Genomic DNA, 22,280 nt, shown 5'->3' on the forward strand with positions numbered 1-22,280 from the left:
TATTCAGTAAGATTAAGGAAGAATGTCTTGAGCATATTAGACAAGTATTGCAGATATTGAAAGAGGAGAAGTTGTTGATTAATTTGAAAAAGTGTTCCTTTTATGCAAGAAGAGAGTGTGTATTTGGGATTTATGGTTTCAACTGATGATTTAAGAATGGATCCTAAGAAGGTTGAAGCAATTTTGGAATGGACTAAACATAATAATGTGGGTGAGGTTAGATCATTTCATGGTTTGGCTAGTTTCTCTAGGAAGTTAGAGTTCTAGTATTGTTGTAATGTTATGACAAAGACTATGAGAGGAGATAAAAATGATTTCAAGTGGACACATGGATTTGATAAGAGTTTTGAGACTTTGAAATAAAAAGTTTTTGATACAATTGTATTGGCTTTACCTAATTTCAATAAGGTATTTCAAGTTGAATGTGATGCAAGTGGTAGTGCAATTAGGGTTGTGTTGATTGAAGAAGGTAAACATGTTGCTTTCTTTAATGAGAAGTTGAATGATGCTAAAATAAAGTATTATGTGTATGATCAAGAGTTTTATGTTACTGTTCAAGCCTTGAAGAAGTTGGGACATTAGTTGATTCCTGAGGAGTTTGTGTTGTTTATTGATCATAAAGATTTACAATATTTGGTAATTCAACATAAGTTGAATCAGAGACATATAAAGTGGGTTGAATATTTATAAAGTTTTACATTTGTGATCAACCATAAGAGTGGAGTTGCTAACTAGGTTGTTGATGTTTTGAGAAGAAGATATTCTTTTTTGACCAAGATGAAGGTTGAAGTTCTTGGTTTTGATGAGATGAAAGAGTTGTATGTTATTGACCCTGATTTTTATGAGGCATGGAGAGAGTGCAAAGCACAAAATCTATGAAGTCAATTGGACAAGTTTGATGAATATTTCATTCAAGAAAGTGTGCTGCTCAAAAGAATTTAGTTTGTATACCAAGAAGTTCTATGAGAGTTAATTTGATTAAGGAAAAGGATTGTGGTGGATTGGTTGGAATTAATAAGACATTGAGTTTGCTTAAGGATAAGTATTATTAACTACATATGTATAAGGATGTTCAGAAGTTTGTAAGGAGTAGAAATTTTCAAGTTGCAAAGGTAAGTTAGAATACTAGATTGTATACACCTATTCATGTTCCTCAAAAACCTTGGAGAGACATCAATATGGATTTTTTTCTTGGATTTATATTATTGTTCTGGATAGAGTTTTTTAAATGGAACATTTCATACCATGTAAGAAGACATAAGATGTTGTGTATGTTGCTGAGATTTTATTCAAAGACATTGTTAGATTGCATGGAATACTAAGAAGTATTATTTCTAACAGAGACAATAAGTTTGTTGGTTATTAATGCAGTACTTTGTGGAAGAATATGGATACTGAGTTGAAGTTTAGTTATACATTTCATCCACAGACAAATTGACAAATAGAGCTTGTGAGTAGAAGCTTGGGTAATTTTTTGAGATGTTTAGTTGGAGATAAGATGAGATAAGATGAGCAATTGGCATATGGTATTGGCACAAGTTGAGTTTGCATATAATAATTATGTAAATAGGAGTACTAGGAAACCACCTTTTGAGATTATTACTAGAATGCATCCTAGTGGTATGTCAAATTTGAGGGATGTTGCTAAGGGAGAGAAGAGAAGTGTTGAAGGGGAAGAATTTTCTAGCTCTATGAAGTCTTTATATGAGGAAGTGAAGTTGAGATTGAAACAAAGTGATTAGAAATATAAGGAGAATGCTTATAGGTCTAGAAGATATCATATTTTTGAAGTTGGTGATGAGGTGATGGTTCATTTGAAGAAAGACAGATTTCCTATTGGAATGGATAGTAAGTTGAGGATGAAGAAGTTTAGTCCTTGTAAGATCTTGAGGAAGTTTGATAGTGGTAATTCTTATGAAGTTGAGTTATTTGATAACATGGATATATTATCCTAAGAAGAAGATTGAAGAGGTTGAAGAGATATTAGATTAGAGAATCAATAAAAGAATGAGAGGAAAATATTACTATAAGCATTTGGTGAAGTGGAAGAAAACACCACTTGAAGATGCTACATGGAATTCTCAATCTAAGTTTGATTCAACTCAGGTTGTCAAATCTTAAAGATTTAGGAGAATCATTTCTTTCAACCCCACTTGTCTGATGCAGCAGCATCCTAGGTTGTCATTGATCATTCTTAGTTTTTTCATTCTTCCTATTAGTTTTGAGTTTTAGTAGTTGTCAAGCTTAAATTTCTACTGAGTTTTTCAATGTTGGCCGAGTTGTTCAATATTGATCAAGTGTTTTAATGGTCTAACATTCCTTAATGTGTTGAGTGAACCTAATGTTTGTTGATCCTCAGTTCCCTCTTTAAGAAATTTTTTTCATGATTGGTTCTTAGTTTGAGACAACTTGTGTATTTACTTTGGATTGTAAATTTAATGTAAGGATCTTACCTTGGGATTGTACAACATATTTTGAGGTTGGCCTTCTATTATGTAATAATATAGAATCTTCTATAATCCATTTTGAAAAGTTTAAATAGGGTGTTTAGATTGATGATAGGAATCACTTAGTTAGTTAGGATGGGAGAGCAAAGTTAAAGAGCTAGAATTCTAAATTAAGGACCTATGAACATCCTAGTCTAGATTTTTGTAAATTGTGTTGGCCATAACCTAAAAGGCCTCATAGCCAAGCATGTATGTGGATAATATAATGAGTCAATAAAGTATATTTTGTTCCTTCTCTCCTTTGTGTTGTTCTCTATGTTGTTTTCTTTTGTTGTATTTTCTCAACAAGGTGATTGAATAGTTAGTTGTAACTCTAGCTCTAGTTGTTCACTTCCTCATTGTCTCACATCCATGGAAGAGTTTTTTGTCTATGAATACCATTAGAGGAATAGTAATCTTCAAATTCATTGCTACAATACTCACCACCATTATCATATTTGAGACATTTTAATCATTTACCAATCTCATTTCAACCAAGCATTTTCATATATATATATATATATAAGATTTCTATGTAAGGAAATAAACCCATACTTTTCTATTTGCATCATCAATGAATGTAACATAAAAATAACAGTCACCAAGGGAAGATACCTAACCTAGTCCCCATACATGTGAATGTACAAGATCTAATTTCTCTCTTTTTATTTTTATTTTTTCCATTCCCATTATTCACAAAACTAACTTCTTCTTTTTTTCATACACACAACTTTCATTGAAATCCATATTGGCACATTTCAAACCTAATAAAAATTTCTTTGAATTATGTAATTAACTATATACCTTTCTCTCTTATGTGCCCAATTTTTTTGTGCCATAGCACTATTTATAAATCCACAGCAATTGTATGTTCTCCCTTCTCAATTGTAGTGATTGTTCTTGAACATTCATTATTCTTTAAAATGTTAAAGTAGAAGGAATAATATGACCTGTAAAAAGATATAAGGTTCTTACTTTCACACCTTTAGCTACTACAAGGGAACCTTTTGAGACCTTTAAATTTTTATCATTAAAAGTAACTATGAAACCCTCATCACCCAGTTGCCCCATTAAAATTAAATTTCTACCTCTTGTAGTAGCCAATGATTCTCATTCTACAACTTAATCTTAATTTTTTCATTTCCAAAACTTTGACAAGGTTCATTATCCCCCAAATAAACTATCCCAAAATCCTCTTGGACCTAATCAAGAAAATAATCTCTATGGGGAGTAGCATGAATGAGGCCCCTAAATCTAAAACCCATGAATCATCAACACTTTCTAAAGAAAGAAGAAAAGCATCCTCTTCAACTTTTTTACTTACCACATTTTCCTCCTTGTTCCCTTTGTGTTTGTCTCCTTCATTGTACTTGTGATTCCATCAATCTTTCTCCTTATGCCTTGGCTTTCCATGATATCAACAATCTCTTGATCCCCTAGATTGAGACCTCTTTCCCTTTGATTTTTCTCTTGATTTTCCACAATTTCTATAGTTGATTCCTCTCTCAATCATCTTACCTCTTATGTGTCTTTTCAAAGCACTTCCTGATGTAGATCCATCTAAGGGTTTCCTTCGATTTTTCTCACTCAAAATAACATCAATCACATCATCAAGTTTTAGGGCATTAGATTTAGAGACATAATTACTCATACATTACCAAGTCATTCCAACTTTTAATAAAAGAACACAAAAGATAATGAACTAGTAACTATATTAAACTTATTTAAATGATCAACAATAGATCTGCCTTTTGCCATCTTCATATTAAATAACTGCTTCATGAAAAATACCTTGTTTGAAGTAGAGGGTTTTTTATACAGTTTTGCTAGGGTTTACATTAGCTCTAATGTCATCTTATCTTTCATAATATTAAATTTCATTGATTGTGCTAGGCATAATTAATACTTCCAAGTGTCTTTCAATCCAAATATCATAGTCCTCATCTATCATAGTGGTCGATTTCTTGGATTTTCCTTTTAATGGCCACCATAAAGACTTTTGATAAAGATAGTCCTCCATTTGCATCTTCCATAATTGAAATTTCTACCCATTAGACTTCTCAACCTTTACCTTACCCTCATTTGTCATTGCTCTCACTCAACCACGAGACTCACATTCATACGTGAGACTTTTTTATAGAGGATCCAAAAAAAAATGATGACACCTCGCTTTAATACCACTCGTTAGGATTAACCAAAAATAGAAATAATGATTACAAGAAAATATAACAAATATCATAAAATAATAAATCACATAAGAGAACACAAGACACAAAGATTTAACATGGTTCACCCAATTCCTGGTCTACATCCACCAACGGTGATTCCAATATTCTTATTATCCAATGATTATAACCTAATTACAATTTGTAATCCCTTACAACTCAATATTGTCACAAGAAGCTACAATCTCATCATACATTATTTGATAAAAGCTTTTTGTTGCTTACAAAATTAGGCATAGAATAAGTTTTCCAATAGAAAAATAATAGCCGATACCTATTATAATTGCAAATTGATTTTTGGCTTTAGGGACACTACCCCCAAAAACCCCCAGGGGAGCGCACTAGAGGCTTTGCCTCAGGACCCCACAAGGGGCACTGCTCCTTGATCCCGTCTTGGAGGCACTTCCCCCGAACAATTGTAGTAATAATCTGGGGGAACCTGCACCGAATAAAATAAGAGAAATTAACCTCTGAGTTTGATTAGGCTCCACATCACAACACTTTAAATATAAGCTTAAACCTTTGATGGCATTATTATTATGCCAATTGTATCTCTAATTTTTACAACAAAGGTCATTCTTTTTTATAAATGTTTTCCCCGGTTTGTCCCTCCACACATATTTATATGTGAGTATATGAAGTGTCAAGTCCCTTTCATGAGATTAACATTGACCACTATTCATGGTGGGTCTATTGAAAATATTATGATAGGCTAAGTTACTGAGAGGGGAGGGGTGAATCAGTAACATATAAAACTTGAACTTAATTAATTAATCCTTTATATGAATTCTGATCTAACTACATGCATGAGAAAATAGAAACATGAAAGCATAAAAAACGCTTTAACACAAGATTTGGTGACCCAAAAACCTTCCAAATAAAAAGTAAAACTTGGGTGGGTAAGATACCCACAAGCTTTAGTACTATAGTATAAAGTTGACTAGTTAAGGCTTACATTGATCACTTCTGATGATTTGCCCTATTAGGAGCAATAAGGACTACTAGGTTCACCTTGAAAAAGGATTTATAAATATACAATAAACTTTGCACTCGATAAGGAGATTTACACAAGACTGTTAATTCTACTTTGTTAAAGGATTTGACTAATCCACTTGTTAGGATAAAGTAGTAGCTGATCTCTGATTTGCAACTTGGTTTGCTAAATGAGATTCCTCTGAGTGTACAAATCACCTTATTGTGATAGATTTATCTTTGCCACTCCTTATACTATTGTAGCCTTTGTAATTCACTCTTCTTCTCTTCTCTAATTATTACATACTTCTATACATACATATATTTGGATGTGATAGAAGACATTACATATCTCAATCCAATTACATAATTACAAAATTAGCCACAATGCAAGTTTACACAAATATTGCAAAGTCGGCTTAAATGTAGACACTTGGGTTTTGAAGAATAACTTAGTGAGGTTCTCATACTTAGCATCCACTATCAATGATCATTATCTACATGTACTCGGTAGAAATAGAAGCTTGGTTCATACTGATCATTTTCAAGTATTCTTGAACTTGATCTGCATTAGTGACTTAGAAAATACTGTGAAACTCGACATATAAACTAAATCATTTGATTCATTTTTCCTGGATTAGTCAATTGTTCCACTACAAACTCAATACAAATTGAATCACTTGGTTAACACTGAGTAGCTCAGTTAATACTAGACTCACATTACATCAATTACAAACTTAGTAAGTACTACACAAATCGATTTGCACTAGTAAACTCAACATATACTGAGATGCTCAGTTTACACATTTGATCTTTAACATAGTTGTAACTACTAAACACAAATTGAAATTTTTCCAAAGGACTCAGTAGCAACTGTAGAACTTGGTAACAACTGAAATGCTTGATTAACATTTTTAACTATACAATAAGCTTGGTAGATACTTATAATCTAAATAAGTGTATGTTACTAATAAATAACTTGACTATTATTTTTGCAATCTCTCCCTTTGGCATTAGTAACAAAAACACTTATTAGTCAAAATTGGATTCAAAAAGTTCCTGGGTACCTTTATCCATCACCTTGTGATTCCAACTTGGTAGAGTATACTGTTTTTGAGATTTTTTCAATTTATTTTTTCTTTTGGTAAAGGATACAATTATGTACATGGTAATGCTCCTTCATAATATAATATAATATATAGTATATTCTAAATTTGAATGCATCTCCTCTCTATATACAATATACACTTGTTGTACACTCTTCTTACATCTTTCTCTTTATTTTCTTTGCAACTCTTTTACATATTCTCCCCCTTAATTTTTTACATCTTTCTCCCCCATAACTTTTTACATCTTTCTCCCCCTTTTTGACATTAATGCCAAAGATTTATTCTATATACTTACATAGTAATGCCAAAATGAGACAAGAATTATGAATGTACCTTTAGTATGAGTGTCCCAATTTTCTTGCAAGACATTGCATGTGTTAGTGCAATCTACACTTATGCTAATAATTCAATCATGTGGTCTATAATAGAGAAATTATTGTCATGGATGAGATTTTTTTCAGTGTAGAATATGCTTCTACAATACATCCACATTAGGGAGAATCATATTCTGGATATCTATCAACGTATATTTGATTCTTGCCACTTCCTTGAGTAGTTCTACGTGCATGTTTATCAAAAATCTGATCTTTTTGATATGGGCAAAGCTCTAACTTAGGTCAAGCTATAATTTTTGAGCACTCACCTTAAGATATTCATCAATCTTGGACAATTTATCCTTTATTTCCTTAGTAAAAAATGAAATATCACATAATTTACCAAAAAGTAAGTTACATTAGTGCATGAGGTTTCTAAAGAACCCAACATAGTAGATAACTCTACTTGGTAAACATCAACATGAGGTTTCTAGAGAACCCAAAATAGTAGATAAATCTACTTGGTAAATGGCAATCTATTGAGAAATGTGCTCTAACACTTTATTTTAAAAAAAATTCTCTACTTTCTATAATAACTTGTCTTGTCCATCTGGATCTTCATTATACTTCCAAACCACCTCTACCAACTGATACAAAATTGGTTGAGAAGAATCAACCTCTATACTTAGGACCTTTGCCAAAATATTCTTTGCATCCTTAATGATTTTGAACTCCTCATTCCTTTCTTCTCTCAACTTTTGCTGCTTGGGATTCTTTTGTAGAAGTTCACCAAAGGTTTGCATCTGATTTGGAGTTAGATTAGAGATGTCCCATTTTGGAATGATAATCTCCTCATCAAGATCTATGTCCTCCTCATTTTCTTTTCCTTTGCCCAAAAATTTTGTGCTCAGTTAAGGCTTGGTCTCAACTATCCTTTCACTTATTGCATGTGTACTCAAAATAGAAACAATAGTAGAAATTGTAATACTTGCCATAAAAATTGATACTGCACTCATTGAAGAAGTAGTACAAATACCTGAAGTATCCAAAATTGATGTATCCAAAACTATTGTGTCAAAAAAATTTTAAGAGTGAAGAGCCTACAACTCGGTAGATGAAGTGGTGGTCACTTCAGTCAATGTTGTACTAAACTAGACTAGTGCAAAGATTAATTGGATGCTTGTGCTTGCAATGTTGGTTACAGTCAATCTTGTTGAGGCTGTCTCCATGCTTGATATTGCCAATATTTTTCTTGGATAATGTGGAAGTGAGGCTATAACCATTGCATCAATCTTTACTAGGTTAGTCTCCTCTATATTCTAAATGTCTTCCTCGGTAACCTCTTGCTCTTGTTCCTCTTCATCATCAATATTATCAAAATGTGTTACTTCTTCATCATTTTTCTCTTCATCTTTTTCTTCCTTATTATCATCATCATTTTTATCCTTGAAACTTACAAAAAATTCACTCGGTTTGTAAAGAAGATACATATTCTTCTATGTATTTGTGTCATTCTTCACAACATGCTCAATATCTTTCATCAATACTAGACAAGTGTTGAATCTCAAAGTTAATTTCTCTTCATTCTTCTTTAGTTCCTTCACTTCCTTGTCAGTTAGCTTGGCATAAGCTGCCTCAAAGTTTTCTCATAGATGTCTTTAGCAATTTGATTAACAAATTCTCATCTTGGCTTAGTAGTATCCATTAAAATACTCAAGATCTGAAGTACAAGCTAATTCCATGTCAGTTACATTACTTATCTTCATGCATCTTCCATCCCATTCATCTAGGGTTTTCTTTTCCAATTCAAACCAACCGAGGGTTTTGGTCATTTTGGGTTTTGCCAAAATGGGGAGACTAGTGATCCTATGGATCATCTTCTTTCCAATCAAAATTAGTTGCTCCAACCACAACTATCCATTGTGCACCCAATTGAGGATAAACCTAATCCATTTCAATTGTAATTTTTGGGGCATGTGAGGAATATGGGTTAAACCTTTAGCCTTAAGATGTTGATGCTCAGGTTTCAAAACATCATTCATACATAGCTTTTCTAGGGTTTCATTCATTTCTAGAGTACCAATATCTTGAATTGTGCATTTCAAATGAGAATGAATGCCATTTATCAAGAGTACCTTAGAAGGGATTTGATACTATGCTCCACTCGGATCTAGGGTTTCTATGATCATAAAAGTGAGCTTGAAATCTAGTGCTTTCCATTCTACTCCACAAACCAACATATCTGATCCTCATTTTGCTTTATTGCTACTAGGTGCCATCTTTTCTTGGTAGGGTTTGAGAGTATTCAAAAAAATTTGGTAGGAATTCACTCAAATCGCTTGAATTCTCTTGAAGATTGCTTTGCGCAATAGCTCTTGAAAGTTCACAATGAAAATGACTTTGATTTCATTCCTTTTATCAAATTTTTTCCACAAATGTTTTGTATGAATATTAGATCAAATTGACAAACTGTCATTCATTTTCTTTTATTAAATGCTTGACAAACTCTTCCTAACTCGTAACCTCACATACTTTAGTTACTCTCGACCCTTCTCAGTAGTGTCTATGACCTAACCTTGCTCAATAGGATAGTAGCCCAATCTTACTCAGTCATAACTTTCATCTATTACTCGGTGATCCCTTTGGTACCTTGAATGTTGATTTGGATCTTTCCTCCTACTTATTGGAATTGATATCTAATGTCTCATTTAGTATCACAATTCCAATTCTCCTTTGAGAGATCAAGTAGAAATGGTGGAGTCACCCAATTCTTGAGTGACTTGTTTAACACAACTCAGATTTGCATTCTCAAAGGATTTTGGAATCCATTTTTGTCTCATCTATTTTTTGGTGTTATCATCTTTTTCCTTCTTTTCATCTTCAATTCTTTTAGTATTCATGCAGTTCTTGGAAAGATGACCAAGTTCTTTACAAACAAAACATCTTTTGGTGGTATCCCTTTTTCTCATGTGATGCTTTAAACAATTCATTCCAATGTTTCCAAATTCTCCATAGTAATGGCATATGTGCGAAGTATTATAGTCCCAACCAAATATAACTTTTACAATTTGTTCTACTGGATTCAATATCTTGGTTTTACATTCTGATGACTTGTGTCCATGCTTGTTTTATTTGTGACATTTTCTTTCAAAACTTGGTTTCTTTTTGCATTCATTAGCCTTATGACCATGCTAATTGCAATTTTAGCACTTTCTATTGAATCTTACTTTTCCATTGCTTCAACATTTGTTTAATGTATAACCTATCTTACCACAGTGATTGCAAGTAGGCCTTTGATTCTTTTGAGCTCCTTGTTTGGATGATTCACCTTCTTCTGTATATCCAATTCTTACTTTTCCTTTTTTTCTTTGATAACTTTTCTCATTCAATTGATTCATGTCTGTTTGGGATTTCATCATTCTTTCATTGATTTGTTTTTTAGCATTTAGATCATTTTGCAATCTTTTAGTTTCTAATCTTAGGTTCATGATTTCTTCATTTGCAATGGTGAGTTGATTAATGAAGTTAGTTTTCTGAAGGGATAGATATTGAATCTCGTTGTCTTTTCCTTCTAATTCTTTTGTCTTTTCCTTTTTTTCCTCTTCCATGACTTCACATAGCCTTACTAACTGAATTTAATGATCTCTTCTTAGTTTTCTCACTTCTTCTTGTAGTGAACCATTCTTTTCTAAGAGTTCTTTGATAGCTTCATTTGCTTTAGTTGGGTTTCCTACTGAATGAAGGTCTTCAATTCTTTCTTTAGTATAGAGATGATCATTCATTTGAATTGTGAAATATTTTCTTATTTTCAAGGATTGAGAGAGTTGCTTCTTTGCTTTCTTGAGTTGGGCAATAGCCATTTCCAAATCTAGCTTCTCATTGTTAATAGCCTTGTCAAGTCTGAATATCTCCATCACCTTTGATTATTACTCAAGCTACTCAACTTTTTTTCTAGAACCACAAAAGCTCTGATACCAACTGTTGGAAATATTATGACAACTAAGTTACTAAGAGAGGAGGGGTGAATTGATAACATATAAAACTTGAACTTAGTTAATTAATCCTTTATATGAATTCTAATCTAAATGCGTGTATGAGAAACTAAAAACATGAAAGCATACACAACACTTTAACACAAGATATAGTGACCCAAAATCCTTCCAAATAGAAAGTAAAATTGGGGTGAGGATGATACCCACAAGCTTTAGTACTACACTATAAATTTGGTTGGTTAAGGATTACATTGTTCAGTTTTGATGATCTACCCTGTTAGGAGCAATATGGACTACTAGGTCCACCTTACAAAAGGATTTATGAATATACAATAAAGTATGCACTCGATAAAGATATTTACACAAGAATTTTAGGTCTACCTTGTTAAAGGATTTGACTGATCCACCTATTAGAATGAAGTAGTAGTTGATCTCTGATCTACAACTTGGTTTGCTAAATGAGATTCCTTTGAGTGTACAAATCACCTTGTTGTGATAGATTTATCTTTGTTGCTCCTTATATTGTTGTAGCCTTTGTAATTCACTCTTCTGCTCTTCTCGAATTATTGCATACTTCCATACATACATATATTTGGATGTGATACAATACATTACATATATATCAATCCAATTACATCATAACAAAGTCAACCACAATGCAAGTTTACACAAATACAGCAAAGTGAGCTCAAATGTAGACATTCGGGTTCTAAAGACTAACTTGGTGAGGTTCTGATACTCGACATCCACTGTTAATCCTCAGCATTGTCATGCACTCGATAGATGCAGAAGCTCGGTCCATACTGATCACTTCCAAGTAGTCTTGAACTCAGTCTACATTAGTGACTTAGTGAATATTGTGAAACTCAACATATAAACTGAATCACTTGATTCACTTTGCCTGGCTCAGTCAATGCTTCCACTACGAGCTCGGTATAAACTGAATCATTTGGTTATTACTAAGTAGCTCGATTAACACTAGACTTGCATTACATTAATTGCACAACTTAGTTTACACTAGTAAGCTTGGCATATACTAAGATGCTTAGTTTACACTACTCATCATTAATATAGTTGTAACTACTTGGCACAAACTGAAATTTGTCCAAAGAACTTGGTAAGAACTGAAATGCTTGATTAATATTATTAACTATATAATAAGCTCAGTGGATACTTACAATCTGAATAAATGTATGTCATTAATAACAAACTTGACTGTTATGTCAACAGGGTCCTATATATATATAGTTAAATAAAATGTATTTTATTTAAATATTACTATTTGTATTTTAATTAATACAATTTATTCAATTGTTTATTCCATGTAATTATTTATTGATTACTATAACATTAATCTATGAATAATAATATTTAAATTTTAGTAGCGTCATTAGCATCAATACTATGCATTTTATTATTTAATCATTACATCTTTTATCTTATTTGAAGTTCATTGCACTATAATAGTAGTTCATCTTTCAAAAAATGGGACCATAAGAAATAGAAGAAGAGGAATCTTTGAAATTATCTTGACATGGGTGATTATCCAACTTCTCCTAGACTTCACTTCTAGGAATAGATAGGTTAAATTTCTAGACATAAGATTGCAATATTGACATCCTTGAACCAAATCAATACATCAATTCTCTATTCTCCTCTTATATGAACCAAACAATACTCCAAAAAATATTATCTCTTATTCTATTGAATATTTACTTTCATTGCTATCACAAACAATTCTTTTAAAACCATTCCCATATTTAAATATGCTTTTGAAGAAGCTAGTAAATCTTTCTGGGTATGTTCGTAAACAAAGTCTACTAAGAAAAGGAAACACTCTTCCAAAGTGAAAAGATCAAGTTTTCGGAAAATGCCCAATGCCCAACTTATCCTAATAACTATTTAAATAGATGATTTTCTAGATTATATAAATAGATTATGAAGTTAACCAAAAAGAAAAGAATTTAATTTTAGCAATCTGAGCTAAAAAGTTGGGGTTCCAAGTTTGCATATGGATTCTTGAACTCTTCAAACCCCTCCTTTAAATTTAAAGATTTTATCTCTCGATTCTTTTGATTAAAAAGGACTATGAAATATAACATTAATCTATGAACATTAATATTTAAATTTTAGTAGCATCATTAACATCAATATTATGCATTTTATTATTTAATCGTTGTATCTTTTATCTTATTTGAGGTTCATTGCACTATAAAAGTAGTGCATCTTTCAAAAAATGGGACCATAAGAAATAGAATAAGCTGAATCTTTGAAATTATCTTGACATGGGTGATTATCTAACTTCTCCTAGACTTTGCTTCTAGGAATAGATAGATTGAATCTCTAGACATAAGATAGCAATATTGCATCCTTGAACCAAATCAATTACAACAATTCTCTATTCTCCTCTTATATGAACCAATCAATACTTCAAAAAACATTATCTCTTATTCTATTGAATATTTACTTTCATTGCTATCACAAATAATGCTTTTAAGTCCATTCCCATATTTAAATATGCTTTTGAAGAAGCTGGTAAATCTTTTTGTGTATGTTAGTAAACAAAGCCTAATAAGAAAAGGAAATACTCTTCCAAAGTGAAAAGATCAAGTTTCCCAAAAATGCCCAATGCCCAACTTATCCTAATAACTTCTAAAATAGATGATTTTCTAGATTATATAAATAGATTATGAAGTTGAACCAAAAAGAAAAGAATGTAATTTTACCAATCTGAATTAAAAAGTTGAGGTTCCAAGTTTACATATGAATTCTTGAACTCTTAAAACCCTATCTTTATATTTAAAGATTTTCTCTCTCGATTCTTTTGATTTAAAAAGGACTATGAAAAACCCTTGCCAATCATCCAAGTAAGAAACTTTTCAAAATCCTTCCATACCTCTATATTCGAGTTTAGCAAAACTTTAAACAGAATAAAAATGTTTCAGAGCTTACACATTAGGGCTTAGCTTTGCTCAGAAAAAAAAGGTTGTCTGCAACTTCAGCAGAAAATGTAATATCCTTATGTTTTTCCTTACTTTGAAATCATTTTCCTTCTATTAAGTAGATGATAGTTAAACCGCTTATTAAGATTTCATATATCAGGCATCCAAATTTTTCTCCTCTCTAACTTTTGGCTACTTTGATTCTTCTACCACTCTGGATGTTTTGTTAAATCTACCATCCACCACATACATTCATCCATCTTTTAGATCATAGCTTATATTTCTGTGCTTTCCAGTTAGATTTTTCTTTATAAAGCTTCGTGTTAGTCAAATGGACTTTTGTTCGTGTTGGGGGTTTGAATATTATGGACACGGGGCAGCCTCCCCTTGATCTGTTATAACAATTTGATAAACCTGTTGCTCAGGACAGAACTCCTTCTTGAGCTTTCCTTCTTGCAATCCTTTCTGTCTTAATAAATTTTTACCCCTCTTTTTTTCTAAAAAGAATATACATTTAAAATATACAGAACAAACATAACATTACATTAAATCATGCATCCATTAGCCCATTGAAGCAGTGACTTTTGATTTAATTGTTCTTCATTTCATCCACTAAACATCAAACTTCATTCAAATACATTAGCTACAAATCACGGAAGCATAAGAAGATATCAAAATCCCCTATTTACCCATGGCCAAAGCACAAATAAACTTTCCCTGTTACCCTTTGGAAATTATAGACACATGAGAAGTAACATAAGAGTTTATGAGAATGAGATTAGAGTTCTTGTTGATTGAGGAAACTAAATTTAAAGGGATGGTTGAATTTTTTCTGATTTTTTTCTATAAGGAGTTAGTCGTTATGTACGCAATGAAAAGGACAAGTTCAATAACTTTTGCATATATTCAACAGAGATCTCTACTCATAAATTAAATTTCTAATGCACTGCTTGTTGGTGAAGGGCTTCGATGTAACTCTTCTTTCAATTAATTAAATTAATTTTGAGATGCTTCAATATCCTGCTCAGGATTAAAATAAATATTGATATTATGGTCATAGCATAATAAGAAAATATACTATTGTAGTTGTGTCCTAATTCATTCACAATCTAATTTGAATTATTGACTCTTACATTGTTTCGAATCCACAACACAGTAATATAACAACAAAAGCATACGAGACAATATAATATTTGTAATAATTTGTACCAAGTCCATTCCTTGTTGTCATGCAGTAATCTAGAAACTTAAAACTAAAGGATACAATTTATAGTACAACTCTAAAAAATGCAAGAACAAAAGCATTGTCCAAAACTAATTAATTATTCAACAGATATATAATTCTAATTGTAGGATTCAGTCTCCAAAACTCCTAAAACACCCAAATAGCCCTCTATGATAAAAGTTTGAACAAAAGTCGTTACAAAGTGTCTATGTCGTAAACCCTATTGCAAAGAACATTCTCATAACTTTTTATAACTTTTCTGTCTGCTTGAACAGAGCTCTTGTTGTTTTAATCAACCCATTTTTCAACACCTTCTTACTACTAGAAGAGGACCTCAATGTAACTCATTGTCCCACTACAATATTGTAAGTGCTTGGTAGGAATAGTTATTAGTTCTATTTTTGAGATGCTTAAATGTGTTTTTAGATATTCATGATCATTGTATTCTATTTAGTTGGGATATCATAATTTGAATTGCTTTCTTATGAACTCTGTTCAATTGTCAATCTTATTTGACTTTTTAAATCCACATTATTTCAAGTACAGAATAGTAATGGTTTCTACTTATTTGATTTCTTGCTGTAATATCTCCATCTTTTTAGCCTCATGGAAAGGCATCCAGATTTGATATTAACATTTGCATGTGTATTTGTCAAGCCAAGGGCCTGCAGATAATCAATTTGTCTTTGGGAAGGAAAACTCTCAATGATAGAAACTTTGAGGGTGTGAGACATCACCTAAATTATTGCAGATCGGAAGTGATATTTCATTCACTTCATTGTGCTAAATTTGTGGCCAAGGCCCAAGTGTTAAGAGGAAGAATAAGTTGGGTGTTTGCTACAAGCACCTATTGCAGGAACATGTTATTACTTGTCATTAGGGCATCATTTTGGGCACATCATTTTGGAGCTATTTGGCAACCTCATTCTGAAGAATCAAATACTTTAAGGAGGCCACAACATAACTAGGTTTCCCTTGTTTATTCATGCATCTTATATGCTACTACTATAGGTGGAGGTCTTTATCAGATTTAAGCATTCATTCATATATATAATACCAGCGTCTTGGGTTTGAAATTAGCATTGTATTAGATGGGGAAAATTAGTAGATTGTTACAAATATTAGTTTTGTATTCAGATCTTGTAAAGATATCTTGCCTATAGATGCATCATATTCTCTTAGTTGTTGCTTGCATAGTAATTGTAGAACTATTTACAAGTAACAAATATGGCAATTGGTGATCAGTTTTGAGCTAGGCTCATTACACTTGCTATGATGAAGTTAAATCTATAATCAAGAATCCATGAAATTAACCATTGCCATAAATTTGAAGGGTACATTTATTGTTATTGCAAAGGAGGAACAGTTCAATAGCATATTATTTCCTCCTCATTCTCAAATTATGAGCCCCACAACTCCAAAATCATTCTTGACTACATCCAACATTGACATTTCTGATCACAAGTCCACTTTCAAGTGATGAAGTAATGGAGGTTGAGCTTAATATAGGTCTACAAACTTGCAAATAAATGTACGTGTTTCATGAATTTTAGGCAAGTATATTTGCCCATATCCAAAAGGTCTTTCCTTCTACTGACTTTTGTTCTTTTTATATCTCTTCTTTTCAGAAATTGTCATATCTTGATATAAATTTGATAGATTTTCCATAATGTAGCTTTCATTGAACCAAATCTTTTCATTTTTTGTATCAAATGAATATTCAATTGGCAAGTCAACATCTCCCATATCAGGTGAATTCCAATCAATTACATCAATAAATGCATCTGGATCAGCTTCTGGTATGTCACAAGAAGTGCCATGAATCTTTGCAAAATACCTCATCTTGGCTTTTTGAAAAGCCTCTTCTGCTGCTGAATCATCCCACTTTTCTATTTTTGGGAAGAAAGTTGTGTATTTCTTTCCCTCACAAAATTCTTTCCATGGAAGACTGAGGGATTGCTTGCAAAACTCCTTCTCCCATGAAGGGATGGTTGGTATCCACATTGCTGAAACATCAAAATACATAAATAGAGTTTAACCCTATTCAAAATTTGGTCCAAGCCCATTGCATATTACTTTAAACATAACCCATAAATTAAAAAAGATAAAATTAAATGTACCCAAATATTCAGAACCAAGTAAGCATTGGAATTTTTGTAGTATATGTCATGAAGAGACCACGCGAATGAACATTAAAAATCTGAAGAATTTAAAATGCATTTTGGTCATACGTGTGACTTTTTGAGGACCCAAGAAACCTATAATTGGATGGCAATATCTAGTGAGAGTGGGGTTGAACTCTAATCACAACATCACCCTTATCGAGGAGGCTCATTTTGATTTCAGAGTGGGGTTGGGACCATATTGGAAATTGTGTGTGGTTATTCGATTTTTCATGTTTTAAATGGAAGCAGGGAACCACAATGCCCACCTTGATTAGATTTGCATTGGCCATGCATCCCAGATGATTTCACCTCCAATTGAGAAAGGAGGACCTATCGAGTGCATCCACCTTGAGAGACCATCTGGCCTACTATTTTAGAGCTTTGACTCTTTTCGGCCTACTATTTTAGAGCTTTAACTCTTTTATTTTGATTAAATATTTTTTTTTTTCACAGCTTTTTCATAAATGTTTTGGTATCTGATTTGGTGATTATTCTTGTTCAATTTCTTCTCTCCTAATAGTTTCTTTGTGTTCTTTTTTTTTTGTGAGAATTTAAGAGGAATATATTTTTATCATTTAAGATAAGAAACGTACAAGTTTTATCTTATAGATTTATTCATATTGTATGCATTAGACATTTATGAGGTGATTAGATACATTATATGTTTCTCACCTCATTGTTCATACTCATTATATCATAGGGATGGGCACCATATTTAGAGGGCGAGATATTATGCTGAATGTGGGCACTAGTTTACTGAGAAATGTTAAGGGTGAGACAAGTGAAAATTATTCAAATAGAAACATTAAATCCTAATGAAGCCTCAACCACATCCTCCACCTAACTTTTCAAGGGGTGGAGGAAAAGGAATTGAATCGAAATCAGGTCCTTTTGTCTAAAATGATTCAAAAAAAGAAGGGGTAAGAAACATTTGTGTTAAAGCAGAAAATATTGTTACCATAAATAAATAAAAATATAAATCAACAAATTTATTAAAGAAATCTTTAAAAGGTCAAGTTATTTTTATAAAAACTTGATGATTCTTAAAAATATTATAATTAGAAAAAAAAAATTGTAATAAAACAATAAAATTTTAGAGAGAAAATATAATAAGAAAGAAAATTTTATTTTTATAACAATAGATTGATTATATATATATATATATATATATATATATATATATATTGAAAAAATGAAAAAATTTCAATATTTTGTTGAAGATTTATTTAAGAAATTTTTAGTTTAATTTAAAAAGTACCTGATATTAGATAAGATAAGATAAGATAAGATAAATTTATTAATGTTTAATGGGAGACCAACAAGAGTTCATGGGATTGCAAACTTATACAATAAGAAGCAAAGAACTAGTGGTGGAGAAATCAAACAAAATAGAAATATTTTTTAAAACTAAATAAATTTATTAAAGAAATATTTAAAAAGTCATAGTTATTTTAGAAAAAATAAGTTTATTAGTTTTTATTATTGTATTTGCTTGTAATATATACTATTGCATTCATTATTTTGCATTATAGAAGCCCTTATTTAGAAGTTTATGAAAAAACAATTTTAGATATCTAGTCTATTATTGTACTTCTCATAGGCAATGTACTATTGTACTCACTTTGTCTATGTATTAAATATAAAGGTATGTTGATTAAGAAGAAAATTGCACTCTTAGTTTAATACGCAATTTTTTTTTTATCATTAATATTTTGGTTGTATTACTTCATCAATCATAATTGAAGTACTTTTATTTTCTTGCTAATGCTTTATCATGAAGTATGATTCTAAATATGTATTATAAAAAAATTCATACAATTTAATTTACAAATGAGAAAGTAAAATTATATTAATATAATTAATTTAGTTGATAGGCTATATGTGGGAACTTAATTCCCATAAAATTACTTTTTTGGTTAGAAAATTGTCAACTTTTGATTGAAAAGAATGTCAGTCCTTATCATTAATTGTTTTCTAACCAATTTTATCTCACTCCAACTTTAATTCTTGTTTTTTTTCTATTTATTTAATTTAATTAGCTATTATCACTCGTCTTTTTCTTATTTATTTATTTATCTTCATTTTTAACTCATGTATTTAATTTATAAATTAATTTATCTATCCTATTAACTTTTTTTCTATTTTTTTAGAAAATTAATTATTTGTTATCTTCATTTAACTCATGTTTTTCTTTCTTTTTATTTAAATTTTTTTAAAAATTGATTATACTTTTAATTTTAAATATTAATTTTTAATTTATCAAATAGGATAATTTTTTACTATATTTTTTAATATTTCCCATATTAATTTTTTATTAATTTTAAGATATTTTAAAAAATAATTATCTTATTCATATGTTTTTAAATTAAATAATCGATAGTTCAAAAGGATAAGTACAAAATCAAGAGAGGGGAGGTGAACCTCAACCTCCTAGTTCAACTGGTAATCCATGATCAATCAACTAGCACAATATGTAATAGTTTCGGCGAGATTACAAAAAAGGAAATTAGATAAGCTAATCCAGAGTACCATCACGATCATCAATCCATGTTGTCCATCCTAGCTCTGCTTCCATCCAAACAACTTTCTTCCATTCAAGAATATGAGCAAAAAAATCAAGTCTATCAGAAAAAGGGCCTCTAGTATCCCGCATCTCCTTAATCAGCTGCTTAAGGGCTTCTTCAAAAGCAGCCTGGTCATTAATAATGCTGGCCCATTCCAACCCATGCTTCATTCTGTAGATGAACATTGTATGAATTTCAAATGAAACAAAGGGATCTACCAACATATTGGAATTTGTCCTCATTTCTACTTTTCCAAATAAACCAAAGAATATGAGAAGAGAGAATATTCCAAAAAAAATTAGCATCCTTCTTAAGACTAGATATGTTTCCAAGAATAATATCCAGCACAGAGACATGATTAGTTATAGATATTCCAAAAAAATTCCATATAATCCTGGCAAAATGACAAGTAAAGAAAATATGTCTTAAATTTTTAGGAACCCTACAAATAGAACAAGAGTCAGTATCACCAGTTTGATTTTTAATAAGAAGTCTATCAAGAAGAAGTTGCCATTTAAAATGTAAGATTTTGGGAGGAATACGAAACTTCCAGAATTTGTCAAGGATTTTGTGCCATTCAAGAGAGTCCAAATTCATATACCAAGTGGTATTCAGGTGTGATAAAATAGAGTGATCTTTATTAAGCACCTTATATATATCTTTAGCTTTGATTTTATGTAAGAGGGATCCATCATCCCAACGAAAATATAAGAATCTATGGGAATCCACATCACATCTACGAGGAAGATTGAGAGGGCGACAGGAATTAGCTATCATATTATAGGTACGTTTATGAGAGTCAGAAGATTGAACTTAAGCCTAATATCTTGTCAACTGGCAAGGTTGTCATTCTCCAAAATATCAATAAAGCTCTTGATACCATGATTGTTCCAATGTTTAGCAGAACACCCTTGAGTCATGGCAAGAGGCTTGCCATTATGTTTTAGATTCCACCAGATAGAGCGTTCACCGTGGATAGAATTATTGCTATCAAAGTTAGAATTATAAATAAAGCCCCTCACCAACTCCCAAGCCTTCCAGATAGACTTAAAAACCATGGAGCCTTGAACAGAGACAGGGAACGTCCCATCAACAAGATCAACAAAGGGAAGGTTCTTCTAGTATTTAGCTTGCTTAGGAAATCTAGATTGAATATTATTTCTAAGAAGAATTTTCCAAGGCTCATGACCATCAAGAGCCTAAAAAATTCACTTAGCAGCAAGAGAAACCCCTTGAATCCTAAGGTCTTTAAGGCCTAAACCACCTGACTTCTTATCAATGTGACACCAACTCCATGTAACAGCATGTTTCTTCCTATTACCTTTACCATCAGACCATAGGAATCTCCTAATGGCCTTCTGAACTTCAAACAGTTGGTAATTACTAAACATCAAAATAGAAGAAAAGTATATACTGTAGGATGACAGGATTTTTTGGCACACCTGCACTCTACCAGCAAGCGAAAGCACCCTATTATCCCACTTGTAGAGTTTCTTCATAATTCTATCCTTAACCCAATTCCACATGTCTTTGAGAGAAGGGGAGATGGAAAAAGGAACCCCCAAATATCTAACAATCTTATGAGGTTTGCCCCATGAGTAACCAAATTGGAGAAACCAATCTAGAGGTTCCTCTTTCCATCCAAGCATGATAGATTTGGGCTTAGATATACGAGCACCTAAGATGGTTTCAAACAACTCAAGTTTTAGATTAAGATGTTGAATATTAAGACAAGATAATTCAAGGAAGAGCGAGGTATCATCTACAAATTGGATATTAAGAAGCTCAGAGTTCTCAAGGAGGGAAATCCCATTAACTTTGGGAGAGATAGTATCATCTCTGAGGATATAATACAAGGCATCAGAAGCAATAACAAAGAGAGCAGGAGCAAGAGGACATCCCTGTCAAATGGATTGAGACAGGGATATAGGATTAGATAAAAAACCATTAATTTCAATTCTAGCAGAGGAATCCTTAAACAACACTTGAATATATCTAGCAAATTCATCAGGGAATCCAAAGGCTTGAAGGATAGAAAGGATGAAATCCCATTCGACCTGGTCATAAGCTTTCTCAAAATCTAAAAGAAACATAGTAGAATTCTGATTTGAGGACTTAGCCCACTCCATTGACTCCCAGCTAGTGACAAGGTTTTCTAGAATATAGCGTCCCTTGATGAAACCAGTCTGGGTGGGACAAATGAAGTTGGGTAGAATATTAACAAGCCAAGAGACCAAGGCTTTGTCCAGAAATTTGTATGAAACATTAAGCAAAGTAATCGGTCGC

General features: G+C 31.8%; 1 protein-coding gene across 1 annotated transcript; it reads right to left on the reverse strand.

The window, feature by feature from the left end:
- Positions 1–5,023: 5,023 nt before the first annotated feature.
- Positions 5,024–17,269, reverse strand: LOC149546024 (uncharacterized). Its single transcript, XM_089793881.1, has 2 exons — positions 16,953–17,269; positions 5,024–5,150 (listed from the first exon to the last, which is right to left on the reverse strand). The coding sequence occupies exons 1-2, from the start codon at positions 17,267–17,269 to the stop codon at positions 5,024–5,026; spliced, it is 444 nt and encodes a 147-aa protein (XP_089650007.1).
- Between the last annotated feature and the right edge of the window lie 5,011 nt (positions 17,270–22,280).

Source organism: Cupressus sempervirens, chromosome 7 (genome assembly GCF_028749045.1).
Source record: "Cupressus sempervirens isolate cs-2001-9-10 chromosome 7, ASM2874904v1, whole genome shotgun sequence".
In the NCBI taxonomy this organism is placed as follows: Eukaryota; Viridiplantae; Streptophyta; class Pinopsida; order Cupressales; family Cupressaceae; genus Cupressus; species Cupressus sempervirens.